The sequence below is a fragment of the Platichthys flesus genome, chromosome 20, assembly GCF_949316205.1.
Source record: "Platichthys flesus chromosome 20, fPlaFle2.1, whole genome shotgun sequence".
In the NCBI taxonomy this organism is placed as follows: Eukaryota; Metazoa; Chordata; class Actinopteri; order Pleuronectiformes; family Pleuronectidae; genus Platichthys; species Platichthys flesus.
The window spans coordinates 9843237-9861169 of NC_084964.1; the positions used below are offsets into that span (position 1 = coordinate 9843237).

Below are 17933 nucleotides of genomic sequence, written 5' to 3' on the forward strand. Positions count from 1 at the left end.
GTGTCTCACTGATGGGGCTCTGACTGTGTCCCAGCCCGACACTCCTGTTGGAACTCTTTCCTTTTTCATTTGATACATTTGACTCCCTGCTTCACTGATTTGGTCCTTTGTTAACCAGTGTGTGTGTGAGTGTGTGTGTGAGTGTGAGTTGCCATGTTGCGGGTTGTTGTAGAGTCGGCTAAAGCTCTGCCCAAGAAGAGGGTTGGAACTCCTGATCCAGTTACCTCTGTGATTTTTAAAGGTAAGTCTTGTTTAAAAAAGTTGTACAAAGTTCTTAATGGTTGGAAACTTGTGGCACACATATGTGCTCGTAGAGATTTACAGCTTAGTCACTTCATTGTTTATACTTTTATTTACCCTGATGACATCACTCTGTGGACTCAACAGTTTTAATGTGATTTAAGGCTCAATAACCATTTTAGATCTTATCATTTGACTGAAAGGGAAATCTTGAATGCAATATGTCAAAAAGTTAATCACAGCACGTAAGGATTTCATGTCACAGCAGGTTCAGATGCAGAGGTAGTACATAGGGGACATGTTTGAATCTGTATGATATGGAGTGTTTGAGCTAAGAGGAAGAGAGGAGGCCGTAATGAAGGGAACAGACGGGTTCGAAATAGTAGAAACTGGTTTTAAATCACTGAATTAAAATCCAGTATGGTGTGTGTGTGTGTGTGTGTGTGTGTGTGTGTGTGGGTGGGGGGGGGTTTGATTATGTGGTGGTCTCTCATGCTTGATCTCAGCTGTTTAGTTTGTGCCATTGTCCTCATAAGCAGCTGCAGGTGTGGCAGCTTCTCTCCTGTTTCCCTGTTAACGTGTAGAGGAAATGAAAAGCCATTTCCTTAAATAGCATTTCCTTAATTTTTGTCAACACAATTAATGGGTAAATTGACAATAGGTGTATCATTGAGTTGTCCTAATTGTTAGAAAACAAAAGTTTTGAGAACTTGTAAAAAGAACAAACATTTTCCAACTCTAAATTGTTATTTGAATTGATTAACTCTGTTAGTATAACTATACTTTGAACAATCTTAATTCATTTGTTTCCATTGAAAGTGTTTTTCAGTGAACATTTTCATTGTAAAGACAAGCTTATGTATTTGACATGTGGCAAATACTCTTACATACTTTTCTTCCAGATGAAAAGAAGAAAACAAAATCAATTGACAGTGACTTGAATCCGGTGTGGAATGAGGTAAACCCACGCGCACACACGCACGCTCACACAGTCCAACATGCTCAGATCTCTGCTGTTCTTTTACTTTACTTTTTACTTGCTGGAATGGATTGATTGATTCATCACAGAATACTTACGATACAGTACCAGTATCACATTGTGAAAACATTCTGTGTCAATTATCACGGTGTAAAGTTCCTATATCAACAGATTTGGCTGTGGCTAATATAGATAAGGAGGAGTTATATCTATAAATATATAACTGCAGCGCAATTCTGTATTTGCAGCACGTTTCTGAAATGTGTGGTGTTGTCAATATGATGCAGAGGTCTACTTGCTTTGCTTATGTTTTGTCCACTTGCATGTGTTTTGATAAGTTGCAGTTTGTTTAGCCCTCGGGCCACCGTAGTACGCAGATGTGGCTCCATCAGGACGCCACAGCAGTACAAGTGTAATATCTGACGCTCCGGTGCATGTGACCCCTTGTCTCGTCTTGCAGGTGCTGGAGTTCGACCTGAAGGGGACTCCACTGGACGCCGGCTCCTTCATAGACGTGATTGTGAAAGACTATGAAACCATCGGGAGAGACAAGTAAGTGCAGCGCGGGCGTGAGTGGCGCTGAAATCCTCGTTAACTTTGTGCAACGGAGGGATCACGTCGGCCTCACCTGAGCTGAACCACAGCGGCACCTTATTCCTGTCTGAACACAGTGGATGAAGTGAAGTGTTGCAGCAGGATCATAGTTACAGTCACCATTCTGAACCACCTTGGCTGCTAAATAATGGTTTCGCACATGCTGCCGACCTGCTGGTGAGGATGTATATCATTGTGAACCTCGACATGGTGATGTATACAAGGAAGCTGAGTGCGATATTTCCCAAGTGACCCAGTGTTTGAGTTATGCCTCTGCCCCCTCACACCCTGCCTGCCATGCTGAGACTTGTTGGGCTGTGTGGGTTGACTGATGCCGATTGGGCAACGTGGAGGGATGAATGCTGTTTGTTTTTCTCTCTCTCTTTGTGTGACATTGTGAGAACAGGGACAAATACTTGATGATGCAGTTACTCTACAGAGGCAGTTACAAGTGCTGCTTGAATACTACATGAGAAGTGCTGCCCCTGCAAGCCAGCTCGAGGTTGTTCCTTTCCAAATAAAACCCAAATCACATATGGGACCAATTTAGACCCGCCGCAAAGAATGTTTTCTAGACTTATTGCAGTGATCAAAGTTTAGTTTACGGCGAGAAAACGAGGAACACAAAAGTTGTTCCTTCTTGAGAATGAATCCAAAAATGTCAAACTTCAATGTTTTGTCTCTTCATGTGCTTTACTGAGTAAGAGTTTCCCTGGATGGATGGGACAGTCATAACTGAGGGAGGTGCTTTTCCAGCACAAGAGTCCATGTTACACTGAGTAAAGTTTTCCACTGGGCTGTTCCATCTGACACACTCCCTAAAGATCTACACATTGGGACCAGAGCAATGTCTCTCTCTATCCCTCCCTCTCTCCCTCTCTCCCTTGCTCACAAACGGACCTCCAGCTGCTGTTTTGGGTAATTCACGTTGTCTTGGCAACAAAAGTGGGGGAGTTGCATGATATTTGGAAGAGGAAGGACTCAGGAAATTGTTGGACAAACTATGGTTTAGTTTCACATGTGAAGGTTCCATGGAGCAACGCACTGACTCTCAGTGAGACACTGGGGGAAAAAATGTCCTCATTTCCTTTTCTTTCGTCTGTTTATGTCAATAGGTAAAGCTGTTTTATTTTCATCCTCTGGGGACCGTGAATATGAATAGTGCATTTCCCAGTAGTGCAGCTGAGAGTGTCTCAATGAAATGTTTCAAAAGTAATCTAAATTCTGGGAACATTTAAAGTGCCCATGTTGTGCTTCCGATCACAAAAGAGCTGACCAATCAGAGCATAGTGGGCTTTTTGCCATGCTAGAACAGTAACTTATTCTGGTAGCTGCCCAAATAGAAATTATAGGAACTTGTAAATTAATCATTTATATCATCCACATGATGGTAACTTCAGGATATGTCCAAGTAAACGTAGGCACCTGGACGTGAAACATCAAGAGAAACCACCAAGCCATTGTCGTGATAATCCATCCAATCATTGTTGAGACCTACTGAAAAACCTATAGACTGGCAAGTTAGTAAAAGTAGTTCATGGTTGAAAATGAGCCTTGGTGAAAGCCAGTTGAAACCCTGTGGTCTGGACTGTCATGTCACACCTGCTTTGCATGCTGCTGAGAACGTTGCATTTTCCTAGCAGAGATATATATATATATATATATATATATATATAAATAAATATAAACTACAAAGTTATCCAACAGGCCTGCAGACTTAAACATTTTTATGAATAGTTATTGAGCCATTAGGCGACAAAAAAATGTATCATAATTGTTGGGCACAGATTTGAAAGGTGGAAATAAGGGGATGATAAACAGTCAGGTTAGAAGTCCTCATGTGATGTAGCTAGAGAAGTTATTTTAAATCAAAACAAAAGCATTGTTTCGTATCCTGTCTTATAAAAAAGCACAGTCAGACAGTGCCCAAAATATTTCACCTGCACTTTCACTGAATGAAATATTTCCTGGCAGTGCAGAAAACTGTTGATGATTTATATTTAACAGCAATGATTGAAGAACTGTCAGGGAATCGCTGATCTTCACACTCTCTCGTCCCAGATCAGAGATGAGCTGGATCATCACATGCATCTGTCTTCACTGATCTGTGAGACCAGTTTAATGTTGACAGGGGGAGGGTGTTTACTTTTTTGAAGCTGAAACTAAGCCAAGGAGCGTCAGAGCTGAGTGTGTTGAAAGTCGCTCCCTCACAGAAAGGTCTCAATAATCACTGGGCTGTGATAAATGAGAGCTTCATTTAGCTTTTAAACATGGAAGAGTCTAAAAAGTTCAAATTAGTTGTAGTTGATTACAAATCTGTTGTCCCATTGGCTGTAGAATACTTTAACACCCTGATAATGCGGAAAACTCATCCTGCTTGAGGTTGAGGGTTCAATCACTGGGAAACACGGGATACTTCTTTCAATTCCAAGTGTTGCTGATCCTCATATCTTTTCTAACAGCTTACATGCTAGTCAAGAAATCTTCGACAATTCTTATGCCCACCGCCCAGTGTTCATGAGGGGTCACCTGATTTGCGTTTTAAAGGACAGGGTTGCTGATACAGAGCCAAAACGAAAGCACATTAGTATGGATGTAGCCTCAGCTTGACAATAGTCACATTGTCACACTGTTTTGGTCAGTCCTCTGTGTGTTTACATGGGAAACAATGTGAACATTATCAGTCCGAGCGCATCCTCCTTAATGTGTTCCCAGTACACACTGTGCAGTAATGGTTGGAATGGCTTTCCTAAAACTGAGGTTCAGGTGTCTGCCCTCAGTGTTTGATACTGTACAGTCAGACTCTTTTCATAATTTCATATCAGGATATTGTCCTGCTGAAAACAGAAGAGTTGCAAAACAAAAATCGTCAGTACCACCAAAACAACCTTCATGCCAAATAAAGAAGTTGGTTTCTAAAGTCCTTAAAACGTTTTGGGCAAGTAAAGCCAACTCCATCCACGCCCACATCCTAGCTGGAGCCACCGTTTCACGTTTCATCACTCCGTAGGATGCCGTAGGAAAGGTATTATGATGGTGACCCAGATTCTGAGGCCTCATACCAGGTTGATATCGTCAGTGAATCCCGGGAGAATCCCAGAGTCAGCCTCCTTCCCGATGCTGCCAAAACAATCACACTCCATCCTTTCACCTCCCAAAATTCTGTCCAAGTGACAACTGGTGGTAAACTGATGTTTTAAGATTTTTTTTCTACTTTAATGGATACAGTAAAATATGGTGAAAGATTATTTTCAGCTGTTTAACAACATGAGTATTCTTATATTGTGCTTCAATATCTGCATCTTTTAAGTGTTTTGACTGAATTGTCATATTTAACCTGCTTGAAAATGCCCCAACCACAATTAATAGAGTATATCTCTGCATTCGGGTTTTGATGAATAATTTTATGTCAGTACCGAAAAAAACAGCAACCCTTTTTTAGGGTAAATATCATCATTGCAATAAGGGAGATTGAGCCCAAAACCTCAAGCATTAATAGCATATCCTTATATCAGATTTTCCTTTAAATTCTCTTTTGATCATTTCATCCATGTCAAGTAAAAGTTGTTGACAAATGCTGGAAAGTAAATACATTTAATCTGTGGGTCCAGTCATTAGTCTGGTGCGTGTTTGAGTCGGTGAACTAAACATCCATAATAAGTGTGTGTTTCTTATCCAGAGGAAATTCCTTCTATCAGGAACGCTGCCAAAAACATTGAGTCCACCCAAACAATTATAAATTAAACATGACATTCCATTAGATATTTCTCTGGTACGATATCAAGGAGAGACTGTTAGAGTGATTCAATATGAGCTCACTGATTGGTTGATCTGGTGAACAGGCTGACAAACTCCAGTTCAAGCTTTCACATGTTGATCTCAGAGCCCTTCGCTTGTTTCAAGAGTTAATTATTTTTATTGTATACTCATTAATTATGAGTTAATGAATTCTTCAGGAAATGCTATCGGTCATATACCTTACAGGCAATTATTGACTCGTATGTTTGTAAGCAAGATTTCACCAAAACAACCAGATGTTTTACTTTTTTTCTTAAGATAAGAGATTCATTTATTTATTAGTCCCAAACACATGCACGGACATGCAAAGGCACACTCATGCAGGTAGGGAAATTGAATCTCTGCTTTTAACCCATCTGGTGCAGGACACACAGAGCAGAACTTCATGCCAAATAAAGAAGTTGGTTTTAAAGTCCTTTTTATAAAGTTTTGGGCAAGGAAAGACAACTCCATCCACGCCCACATCCTAGCTGGAGCCACCGTTTCACGTTTCATCACTCCGTAGGATGCCGTAGGAAAAGTATTATGATGGTGACCCAGATTCTGAGGCCTCATACCAGGTTGATATCGTCATTGAATCCCGGGAGAATCCCAGAGTCAGCCTCCTTCCCGATGCTGCCAAAACAATCACACTTTTTATTTTTAGAAAATATTTTTTAGAAAATAATTCATAGATAGGACAGCTGGGCTTTGAAGGATGAATGCGCTCTACATGAGTGCCATTCTGATTTCAATTGTTCCCCGGAAATGCTGTAATTAATATTCCATACAGAAAATGTTTGACTCATGCAGAAGCAAATATCTTAATGGAAATGGTGCAATCATTTTATGCATGATGTACGGTAGAGATGGTGGGAATAATGTGTTTAGTGTCAAGAATATACAGTGATTTTCAGCTGCAGGAAACCATAATCAAATTGTAATATTTCATTTTTACTGCGTTGCCACATGACCACTTGGAAAAGTAAATATTGTCTTGGTTGTGTTCTTCATGGCAGGTTTTTAAAGAACCTCCCAATGAAAAGGGGTGTGGCTTAGATCTAAACACTCAAGTTGCTGGTTGGTAGCGCTTGAGCGGTGACGACTGTGTGCTGGCTCATGAGGTGCGTTTGTTTGTCTGAGCAGGCACGGTTTGTTAGCTCTGGGTGGTGCCTCGTATGCCCCTTTTGTGAATGTGACTTCTGCACACCAGCTCATCTCTCCCACTTAACTACTGACTAGAAAGACAGGCCCAGAGGTGTTTCTGATATTTATAAGTTGACTCAATAATATAAACTCCTCCAGTGTAAGGCATTGTCATTTAGCAGCATCAGACAATTTAGCGGACTCAACACCTCCCTGAAAAAGTTCAATCAAGAGAGACTTAATACATTACAATGTGTAAATTAGAGTGGAATTTTATTCTGAACAGTGGAATCGACTTTGGCGCTTTGACCCCAGTGGGAAGTAGAACGTTTTTGAAGCAGTCCTATGAATTAGGTGCTTTGGATGGAGCCTATAGAAACCGGTGGTGATGAAAATGCCTGGAGATAGCAGGAACTGTGCATGTGACTAACAAGGCATGCGGAAGAGGACAAACTTATGGTGGTTATAATTATACAGTCAGGTCAATGTTTGCACTTGATAAAACAAAGATATTAGAGGACTAGTTGTTTATCTCAATGGTCAATATATTCCTAATGTCAGCAGCTAGTGTATTAAACTTATCTGACATTACAAAGACATAAAATAACACTAGGTAATAATGTCCTTGCTATCTTTCTTCCTCCAAACAGATTCATCGGATCAACCAAAATCTCTTTGCGGGATCTTGCCTCAGGTCAAGTGAGATCCCTTCCATCCAAAAATGTTCCCTTAGTGGATGAAAGTGGACAGAATATTGGAGTAAGTTTTTTTTTTTCAGTATGTATATAAAAAAAATGCAAGCACCAGAATATTGCTTTTAATTTTGAAGACAAAAATGAATTCTCAGACCAGCCAATCGTTCTTCCTTCCAGGGCACAATCAACCTTGTGATTGGCTATGACCCTCCACCCAATGCTACACCAAACCCCAACGACCCTGACGCGGGTGACTCTACGATGGATGCTGGTACGATGATGTTGTCAATAATGACGTGCGAACCTTTTTGTGCCACTTATTTGACCTTTGGATTATCTGGTCTCTCTTTTGATTAGGAGGAGAGGAGTGGGATGAGACTCAAACAGACGGGGGTGGCTCTGCGGGGGGGCTCACACCGGCTGCTCAGGGAGGTCAACTCCGGAGGCGTCTGGCCAAGTCGCAAAATCGCCACCGACTGGTCGATAAACCGCAGGATTTCCAGGTCGGTGATAGCGTTTTACTTTAGTGCGACTCAGTTATCAACAGCTGCTGCATGTTTGACATTTTTAATGCAGGTCAAGAGCAAAATCTTTAAGGTCCACGATTTAGAGATCCTGGTGTTACGGGATGCAGTCTGTGTCACTTTCAGCCCATTCATCTCCCTGTTCATGGGAGGAGGGGTTAGAAGCCTATAGCGCTGTCTACATGCCGCTTATGCAGTTAATCAGTTAATAAGAAGTGGAACAATACTGCAAGGGCTGCTCGTGGTCATGGATAAGAAGTTCCCACACATGCTCTCCATTCCCATGTTTATACCCCAATGATGTTCTGCAGGTTACATCATAGACTTCTTGTTTTATTCTGAATTCCTGTGATACGTTGTGGTTGGAACATTTGAAATATAAGCAATACAAATTCTGCATTTATTCCCTTTTAGCACAAGATAGTTTTATGTCCTCGCAAATTGAAATTGCTGGTCAGTTTCAGGTGGCTGCAGTATTCGCTATAATTCGTTTTAATTAGTTTGACCCATCTTGTGTATCTGCATATTGATCTAACATGTATTTTTATGAGTGGGATCACTGGTGCTCTTGGTCAGACTCGGAGGGTCTCGTGAATCCGATCCATTCATCTGCACTGACACTGTGATGCTGTTTGCCTTTCAGATCCGTGTTCGGATCATCCAGGCTCGTCAGTTGGCAGGGAACAACATCAAACCGGTGGTGAAGGTCAACGTGTGTGGAGAGACCCACAGGACGAGGATCAGGAGAGGGAACAACCCTTTCTTCGATGAGGTACCGTCACTTTACTCTCAGTGAAGCTTTATGACATAGATTGGAGATGGAATAGAAATGGGTTTGTCATTCTATTCTAAAGAATTAAAAGTATAAGGAAAGGTAGTCTATTCAAAATACACATTGTCCACTTATATGTTTTACTTTAACTATGTATTTTTGCAGATGTTCTTCTACAATGTCAACATGCTCCCATCAGATCTGTTCGATAAGAACATAAGTATACGGGTGAGCAGGACACATTTCAACTCTGACCTCCCGTCCGCTGTCAGTGTGTATTCATATATAAACTGTGTGGTTGCTCTCCTCTCCTGCAGGTGTACGATTCCTATTCTCTGAGGGCCGACAGCCTGATGGGGGAGTTCAAGGTGCCCGGTCTCATTTCCCTCTTCACATCAGTGTTAATATATTAAACATCGGGTAAATGTGTTCACAGGATTCTGGCTCATCTTGTGTTTTTCTGTCTCACAGCTGGACGTTGGTTACGTTTATGATGAATCAGGTACGTTTGTCACAAACTACAATCTCGGATTTGTTTCTCATTTACATTTGCACAGATATGGCTCTTGTCTAACTTGTACAGGTGTAATGTGACGTGTAGTTGCTCTTGGTTGGTTTGTACAATTTGATCAAATGGTTTTTATTGGTAATGTGATAAATGCGATTAACATGAAACTATATAGAAGTTGCCTATTTACATGATTTGCTTACATTTTTTATTCAATCGGCTATCAATATTTATTGAAGTGACGTGTGTTGTAATTAATTATATAATTGTTGCAATATAATTTTCATCCATAGTTATATTTTAAGCTCAATATGTATCGATATAATCCTTATTCATTGTTCAAGCACAGTGAGGAGGTCTAACACATAATTTGTCTGTGTCCCAATGTATTTGTGCGTGATTGTTCTGTTGCAGCTCACTGTGTCATGAGGAAGTGGCTTCTGCTGAACGACCCAGACGACTCCAGCACCGGGGCTAAAGGCTACCTCAAAGTCAGCCTCTTCGTGGTGGGGGCGGGAGATGAGCCGCCGGTACAAACAGACACGCTGACTCTCACTGGCTCTGATCCTCTTTCCATATGTAAATGATGCGGCTGCGTCCCTTGCTCGCTCTCTCTCACTCTCTCTCTCTCTCTCACACATGGACTCTCCTCTGTTTCTCTCTCTCTCACGTGGGGAAGGTGGAGAAGAGGGAGTATAACGACGACCAGGACGACATAGAGAGCAACCTGCTGCTGCCGGCTGGTTTGACTCTGCGCTGGGCCACCCTGTCGCTGAAGGTGTTCAGAGCTGAGGACATTCCTCAGAGTGAGACTCCCTTTAGATTCATTACCATTCAGAATGTGTAACGCAGGCATGACACACACAAACACACACACACCTAATGGCGTTGAACTGATAGAAGCAAGAAGAGTGTATTAAGTTAAGATTGGTGATTGATTATGTCCCCTTCTCATTTCAGTGGATGATGCATTCGTCCAGACCATGAGAGAGTTTTTTGGTGGAGATGGAAACAAGAAGAACCTGGTGGATCCGTTCTTAGAGGCTCGCTTCGCAGGCAAAAAGGTTCCTACTGGTCATTTCTGCTGTTTTAGATGCAGTGTTAAACGTAAGCTGCGTATTATATGGTCGTCTGACATCAGAGGAGCTGAAGCATGTGTTTTTTTGGTTTCCTCAGCTGTGCACTCAGATAATTGAGAAAAACGCAAACCCTGAGTGGAACCAAGTTCTGCACCTTCAAGTCAAGGTAAGAGGTTGTCGGGATGAAAGGCCGTTTTCTTCTACAGCACAAACCTGAGACAAAAGAAAGTGATGGATGTCATTAACGGACTGTGTTTCCTCGTATCCTCTACAGTTCCCCTCCATGTGTGAGTCCGTCAAACTGACAGTGTTTGATTGGTAAGTAAAACACAAACCGCAATTTCCGTTTAGCAATTTCCCAATTCTGTTCAAGAAGATAGGAATGTGAGGAGGCAGTGTTATTTTGTTCCCTCAAACTTTCTGCAGTGTGGTCAGATCTTACTGTGTCTGTGTGTGTGTGTGTGTGCTTGTCCATGCCCCCACTGTCACCAACCACATGAGAATAATGTAGCTGCCTATGACTCAGGCCCTCAAAAACAAACTCTGGGATCCTGTTGGCAGCAGCTTATTTCCATCATAGTGTGTTTCCGAGTGAGTGAGCAGCGAGATAACTCGGGTCCAGGAAGGCTGAAGGGAAATGAGGGCAAGAGGAAAGATTAGAGAATGTGCCCTGAAGAAGGTGTTGAAAACTACAGCCAACAGAATTCCTCCTAAAAAAAACATTTATATAAACAACAAGAAGAGAAACAAGATTGTTTTTCCATTGCATGTATCTTCTTCTTGTAAGTTAGTGAAAAAGCAAAACATAACCCTTCACCTGCTTTGTGAGATGTATGTGTTATTTGATAGTTGATTACATGAATGCAGTTTTAAGTGTATAAAGTAACTGTGTGTGATTTGCAGGGATCGTTTGACAGGAAATGATGCCATTGGCACCACGTACCTGAACCTGGCCAAGATAGCCTCCTCTGGTGGAGAGATAGAAGGTATTATTTGGGGATTTTTGGTGGATTTTTTGGGATCACCATGTAGAATGGCACTAATTAGAGCATGAACCTCCGCCTAGAGCCAACAGTCCCCTTAAATTCAATCAAGCTGCACAAATTTCACACACTCAAAGATATCAGTTCCCTCAATGTTGACAAACTATATCTCACTATGTTAAAGAAATATTCTAGATCTGCCCCCTGATCCAGATCTTCACTCAAAATTTTTATTTAGTTTAACTAATTCTCTCAGTGTGACGGTTTTGTGCAAATCCCTTTTGTAATCTTGCTTATACAAACAACACTGTGGCGGAGTTAAAGAGTCCTGGCCTTCAATGAAAACCCCAAGTTCATAGCCTTTGTGTCTCAGCTAAGATGTCTATTGTTATACAACTGTATAAAAAAGTTCATTTTGCAGTAGTTACACCTGTTACTCTTATGTGCCTGTTTGGATTAAGTATTGTCCTTTTTCTCCTGGCATAGAGGAACATGCAGGAAATGGGGAAATGACATCGTATGAAGGTTCACCCAAGTTCTTTTTTTTTTGCTCTGTGTTGCATGAGATGTGACCTATAAAGCATGTTTTGCACGTCAGTTGTTGGATAGGTTCAGTTTTGTCTAAGTGTGTGTCTACTTTTGAATGTTTTAACTGTTTTGTCGTCCCAGTGCGTGCCACTTGCTTTCCCAGCATTCACTCTTTCCCCACAACCCTCAATTAAAGCATCATAGACGTACTAACACTGACGCTTTGCTTTGATTTGGCTCGAGTCTGCTCAGGAAGAGGTTCATTCAGTTTCCTTCTCTCTCCAGCGAAGACAGGGGAGTCTGAGGTGGGGTTCCTGCCGGTCTTCGGCCCCTGTTTTGTAAACCTGTACGGCAGCCCCAGAGAGTTCAGCGGGCTGCCAGACCCCTACGAGGATCTCAATATTGGCAAGGTAGTACATCATTTTTAATTATTCCCATATCTTTTTCCCATAGCCGTTGTCAGACCTGCTCTCAGGCCCGAGTAGAGTGTGCAGGATAGGGCATAATGTATTAATATACCACTGCTGTAATGTTCACATCAACATGACGACTGCCCCCTTCTGCCAAAAGTTCTTGAATCGTGTTGTCTTTCCAAGTAGAGATCTTCATCTGCATCTTTACATTTTTAGCACCTGATCTGATCCCGCAATATTCTATCCTTTTTAGTTTTTTTTTATTTCTCTGCAGTCGCTTGTTTCAAATCCTCATCAATATACCCACACGCTCGCGGTGAATTCTCCCTAAGATTTCGTGCCGTATTCTCACATGGGAGGGTTTTACTAGGGGGCTGGCTAAAGAACCTCTGTAGAATGAGAAAAGTCCAGAGCGACTGACTTGGACATTCCCGCTGTCACTTACAGCCCTGTGCAAAATCCAGGAGAGCATCCGGAGTTCAGTGCCTGTATGATACACCTACCCAATATCTGATATCATTGTGTCAATGCACAGGGAGAAGGAGTGGCGTTCAGGGGCAGGATCCTGGTGGAGCTGTCCACGAAGCTGGAGGGAAAAGAAGACAAAGCGGTCGACAGCATCCACAGTGATGACATCCTGGTGTCCCAGGTACCTCAGCTGTTTATCCACTGAGTGAAAACTGACAAGTGTGGTGGAGTATGACAGCAGAGTGGAGGTGTGATGAGAAGTGAAGTCGACACATGGGATGAGTGGATGTGGTCGGGCTTATGCTCTGAAAAATCATCTGTAGAGGGTGTGATGCATTCAAATATTTTCTACTTCTCTTTCACTTGGCTTCCTTGTTTTCTTTTTTCCTTTTTGCATCAGAAATACCAGAGAAGGAGGAAGTACTGTCTCTGTGCAGTCTTCCACAGCGCTTCCATGATTCGGGAACCCGGAGAACCAATCCAGTTTGAGGTCAGCATCGGCAACTACGGCAACAAACTGGACACCACCTGCAAACCACTGGCCTCCACCACTCAGTATAGCTGTGCTGTGTTTGATGGTGAGGGACGAAAATATATTTTATACTTGAAAAATAAGGAAGAGGATTTCTTGAGTGATGTCCATTTTCTTTCAGGAAACCACTACTATTATCTGCCCTGGGCCAACACGAAGCCAGTGGTTGTGGTTACTTCATTCTGGGAGGACATCAGCCACCGCCTGGACACTGTCAACATCATCCTCTACATCGCTCACCGGCTGGTATGATGCATGATCCCCTGTAATCCTAACCCAAACTTTGCTTGCAGGAATGCAGCAATGAAATCATAAACAACTGAACTACAGTTGGTTTCTTGCGTGTACATGTTCCAGCGTGAGTGTGTGGGAGGGTAATCCTCACCCCTATTTTGTTGTTATTTCAGCAATCTAACCTGGAGGCTTTTAAAATTGCCATCTTGGCCAAGATCCCCGACAACCAGCTCGTCGAGGTGTGGCTCAAGTTGCTCACTCAACTGATTGAAGACCTGGAGAGGTGATCAAAGGATATGCTGAATAATAAAAAAAAAGAGAGTCTGGAAATATGTTTAATTATAGACATTGTGAACCAAAAGATGTTATAAGCAATAATCCCATAAAGATTTTGACTGGGCTTTTATTCGGTGAAATCCCAGTAAATATACTGTTTGTATGTAACGAATTGTTGTCTGCTACCCCGACAGTTTCCCGACACCAGAGCTGGAGGGCAGCGTCAACCTGACGTCCCTGGACATCCAAGTCAAGAAGCTGCGAGACAGCGCCCTCACTGCCATGAAGAACGGAGCCAGACGCATGAAGGAAGAGGCCATGGAGATCCGAGACACTCTGTCTGACATTGAGTCCTGGGCAGACAAACTCAAAATGTTGGCTGAGGAGGTACAAACACAGCAAGTGTCACTCAAATGTGTGTAGATTTTACGGCGATACCCAGAGAAAAGGGAAAATCCAAAGTAAGATAATTTCTTTGTCATGCATCAAATGTAAGATTCAAAAGAAAACACACATGAGCCAACACCAGGGTCTTTTCAACCCCCGGATCCCTCCTAAGGAAAGGTATTACAGACTTGGGACCCTCCTTATCCCCAGGGGGGTGGGACAGACAAAGAATATTCATTTGAGCTAGTTTACAAAATAAAAGATCTACATGGGCATGTCACAATTTTACCTTGACCTGCTGCGAGTGATGCTGTCCCTAATCTGTCACAATCACTTTATGTGGGCACAGAAAATAAGACGGCTTGTTGCATATTTTTATTCGCATGGTTTCATTTTGAGTCTAACATCTATTTCTTAAATATTTTTTGCATGATGCTGCGTTTCATTCACATGTTTATTATTCCCACCGTGTGCAGCCCCAGAACAGCATGCCTGACGTAATCATCTGGATGCTCCGCGGGGAGAAGAGAGTGGCCTACAGCCGCATCCCCGCTCATGAAATCCTTTACTCCACGTACAGCGAGCAGGCCTGTGGTCGACACTGTGGCAAAACACAGACCATCTTCTTAAAGGTACACATCTGCATCAAGGAAATATCAACATACCTGACGTAGTAATGAGTCGCCTTAGATGTTTTTTTCAAAGCATGAAAGATGCGACACCAGATTTGAGTTTCCTTGAAATTATAATGCCCCTTTGATTGACCTTCTTCCTCTCCCCCTCAGTACCCCATGGACAAGGACAAGGGCTTGAAGGTGCCCGTTGTGATCAGAGCCAACATGTGGCTGGGTCTGTCTGCTCATGAGAAAAAGTTCAACTCCTTCTCTGAGGGAACGTTCAGCGTGTTTGCCGAGTTGGTGCGTGACTTTAAAAAACACAACTGTCCAAGCAGAGCATGAGTTTGATTTGTGAATATATTATGTATGTGTTTCACTTTGTCACTGTTAAAGTTCTTGTTCCTGATTATTGTCGGCTGAGTGAAATCAGCATCCAAATGTTTTATTATTATTTGCTTTTCTACAGTATGAGAACCAGGCCCAGGTGTTTGGGAACTGGGGGACCACAGGCCTGGTGGGACGCCACAAATATTCAGACGTGACGGGCAAACTGAAGCTGAAGCAGGAGCACTTCATGCCCCCTAGTGGATGGGAGTGGGAGGGCGATTGGTTGATTGACCCAGAGAAAGCGTGAGTATAATTGGAAATGACAGTTTGACCTCTCACTGCTCTTCTCTGACCCCAAACGATGAGCTTGTGATTTGATGTTACGTGTCCAAAACTAATTGTCTTAATGGAAGCTTCGCTGCTGGTTATTATATTTGATCATAGGTTTTTCCCCCTGCTGAATACACACATTCTTTTGGACTCTGTAAACTACTGTGCTGTTTACATTCCTCTCATGCCATTAAAAATTATTTAACGAGAAAGTCCCAGAGTGTGTTAGTGAGCTGGAAGTTTAATCTACTTCCTCAACTTAAGAAAACAACCACACTCTGCTCTCTGATCTCTACCCCTTATTTACATTTGGATAAATAGTTAGATTTTTTTTAATTGATCTTTGTACATAGAACCCTAACAAATGCAGATTCCTTCCTGAGCATGAAAGGACAATTTTCTAGTTTTTTGTTATTGTTATTGGTTACTTTATAATTTATCTAAACCATTACATATTATGAAAAGTAAAATTGCTCGTGTGGAGCATGGAGAGGAACACCCACCTAATAAGAGCTGCAGCTCGTTCTTAATAAAACATTTCAGCTGGATTCCTCCCAACATGTAAACAGTCCCTGTTAAAACACACCAGCCCCTCCCTCCCTCTGACACTACACTCACTTCATCTATCAAAAGCAGCCGTCTGCATTAGTGTACCAGGCTGCTGGTTTTGAATGCCTCCACACTAGCGAGAACACAAGAACGCCTTGAGGGATTGTCTTTAATTTTGGTACGTAATGTCTCAGGAACACATGAAGACAATCCTTTCAAATTTGGCACGAATGTTCACTTTAGCTGCTTTCAGGCGTGCACTGGACTCAGCAGCCCCTCTATATTTTCCCCGGAGGAAGTGCATGTGTGGACGCAAATGTTCGAGTGAGACGCTCCAGCTTCTACGGACTTGATCTGCCGGGCCTGCCTGTATAGAGTGATCTTTATACATAATCACGTGATCTACGCAGCAGAGTTAGGACATCACTTCATGCCTCTGTGTGCTGCCCCACCTCTTGCCTTTTATAATGCAGAGGATTTATGCTGGAGGTCATGTCTGAAAAAGGCTTTAGATTCACATATCAACTGATTAGATTTGGATCAAAGGTCAATTCACCCCACAAAACATGTTTTTGGCCTCTTGAACATACTTCAAGTTGCAGTGGTTGGTTGAACACCCACAGGGCAGTTGTTATGGTTGATACCACTGACCAGTGCCTGTCTTGTTTCAGTTTGCTAACAGAGGCAGATGCAGGACACACTGAATTCATGGATGAGGTATTCCAAAATGAAGCTCGCTACCCTGGCAGAGAGTGGAAGCCTGCCTCTGAGCCCTACACCGATGTGGTGAGAGCGTCACACTCGTATTCAAATAATGTGCTGGGTGGATCTAAATGTCACACACTCACACACACCGTAAATTTTGGTCTGTGTCACTTTGACACACACGCACAAACAAATATATGTATGAATATAAATAAAATACATCTTTGAATACTGCCCAGACTCACACAGCATGCATTATTTTCTTAGACAGACACACTCAGCGCACAACTATCTCCATTGTTGAAATATGTATCCCCTTGTTCACTCTTCCCAACGTCATTAATGGAATAGTATGTGGAAATCTATACTAACATAGGAGTTGTAAAATTATTGAAATTTTAAAAAAGTTCACCAATGAAAAAAACGTATGTGTACAGCTAACAGAAATGTTGTGTGGTGCAGAATGGAGAAAAGAGCCGTAACCCTGCAGAGTTTGAACTGCCTCCAGGTTGGATGTGGGAAGACGTATGGACTGTGGATGACAACAGAGCTGTGGATGATGAAGGTGCAGATATACACTGTTTTAAAGGTTCAGTGTGTAGAATCTAGTGACATCTAGTGGTGTAGTCGCATGTTGCAGCTTAATAACCCTCCCTTCACCCTCCCCTTGAAAGAGAACCTGTGGTGGCCTTCAGTTTTCATAAAACCTCACAGGTGTTTAGGTTGTCCAGTCTGTCTACTGTCAAAAAAAAATTTGGTGTAAAGTAAACTAAAGTTCTGACATTTTTTTATGATAACATGATCACTAGGATTATTTTATATTCAATTTCTGCTAATATATCCTTTCACCTAAATCTTACACACTAAACCTTTTGAAGATAAAAGTTGTTCTATCCAGCTGTTCACCTTCAAGTGTATAAAGTAAATTTGAATGGGCAACATGGGATTGAAATGTGTGATTTCAAGTTTGTCTTGGTTTTCCTGGGCTCTGGGTTTATTTAAATTAAAGAATGGAAAGTAATTGTGTGTTTTTCCGTGCATGTCTGTGTGCATGGACACTTCAGGCTGGGAGTACGGCGTGACCATTCCTCCAAACGACAAGCCTCTGTCCTGGGTGCCGACAGAGAAGGTGTACCACGTCCACCGCAGGCGACGGCTGGTCAGGGAACGCAAGAGAGCTGCAGTGAAAGCAGGAGCTCCTGCAGAGGTCAGTAAAGGACAGTTAGGGCCGAACTCTATGTGATGTAGCACCATTCAAGGTCTGACGTAA

At 42.3% G+C, this 17933-nt stretch overlaps 1 protein-coding gene across 2 annotated transcripts in view; it reads left to right on the forward strand.

Annotated features, from left to right (window-relative positions):
- The window catches only part of myof (myoferlin), a 26683-nt gene continuing 8750 nt past the window's right edge, over window positions 1–17933 (forward strand). The window contains exons 1-29 of one of the 2 annotated variants that reach the window (XM_062413833.1): window positions 1–241; window positions 1143–1198; window positions 1680–1771; window positions 7387–7495; window positions 7609–7702; window positions 7789–7934; window positions 8599–8727; window positions 8893–8955; window positions 9045–9095; window positions 9199–9229; window positions 9650–9765; window positions 9915–10041; window positions 10196–10299; window positions 10412–10480; window positions 10589–10632; window positions 11218–11300; window positions 11784–11822; window positions 12111–12235; window positions 12774–12887; window positions 13107–13284; window positions 13360–13484; window positions 13646–13755; window positions 13943–14135; window positions 14612–14767; window positions 14921–15052; window positions 15219–15382; window positions 16630–16744; window positions 17126–17228; window positions 17728–17870. In XM_062413833.1, coding sequence (XP_062269817.1) covers window positions 154–241; window positions 1143–1198; window positions 1680–1771; window positions 7387–7495; window positions 7609–7702; window positions 7789–7934; window positions 8599–8727; window positions 8893–8955; window positions 9045–9095; window positions 9199–9229; window positions 9650–9765; window positions 9915–10041; window positions 10196–10299; window positions 10412–10480; window positions 10589–10632; window positions 11218–11300; window positions 11784–11822; window positions 12111–12235; window positions 12774–12887; window positions 13107–13284; window positions 13360–13484; window positions 13646–13755; window positions 13943–14135; window positions 14612–14767; window positions 14921–15052; window positions 15219–15382; window positions 16630–16744; window positions 17126–17228; window positions 17728–17870 — 3099 coding nt within the window. In that variant the 5' untranslated portion in view covers window positions 1–153. The remainder of the gene's footprint in view (window positions 242–1142; window positions 1199–1679; window positions 1772–7386; window positions 7496–7608; window positions 7703–7788; window positions 7935–8598; window positions 8728–8892; window positions 8956–9044; window positions 9096–9198; window positions 9230–9649; window positions 9766–9914; window positions 10042–10195; window positions 10300–10411; window positions 10481–10588; window positions 10633–11217; window positions 11301–11783; window positions 11823–12110; window positions 12236–12773; window positions 12888–13106; window positions 13285–13359; window positions 13485–13645; window positions 13756–13942; window positions 14136–14611; window positions 14768–14920; window positions 15053–15218; window positions 15383–16629; window positions 16745–17125; window positions 17229–17727; window positions 17871–17933) is intronic. The other variant, XM_062413834.1, reaches the window with a different exon arrangement.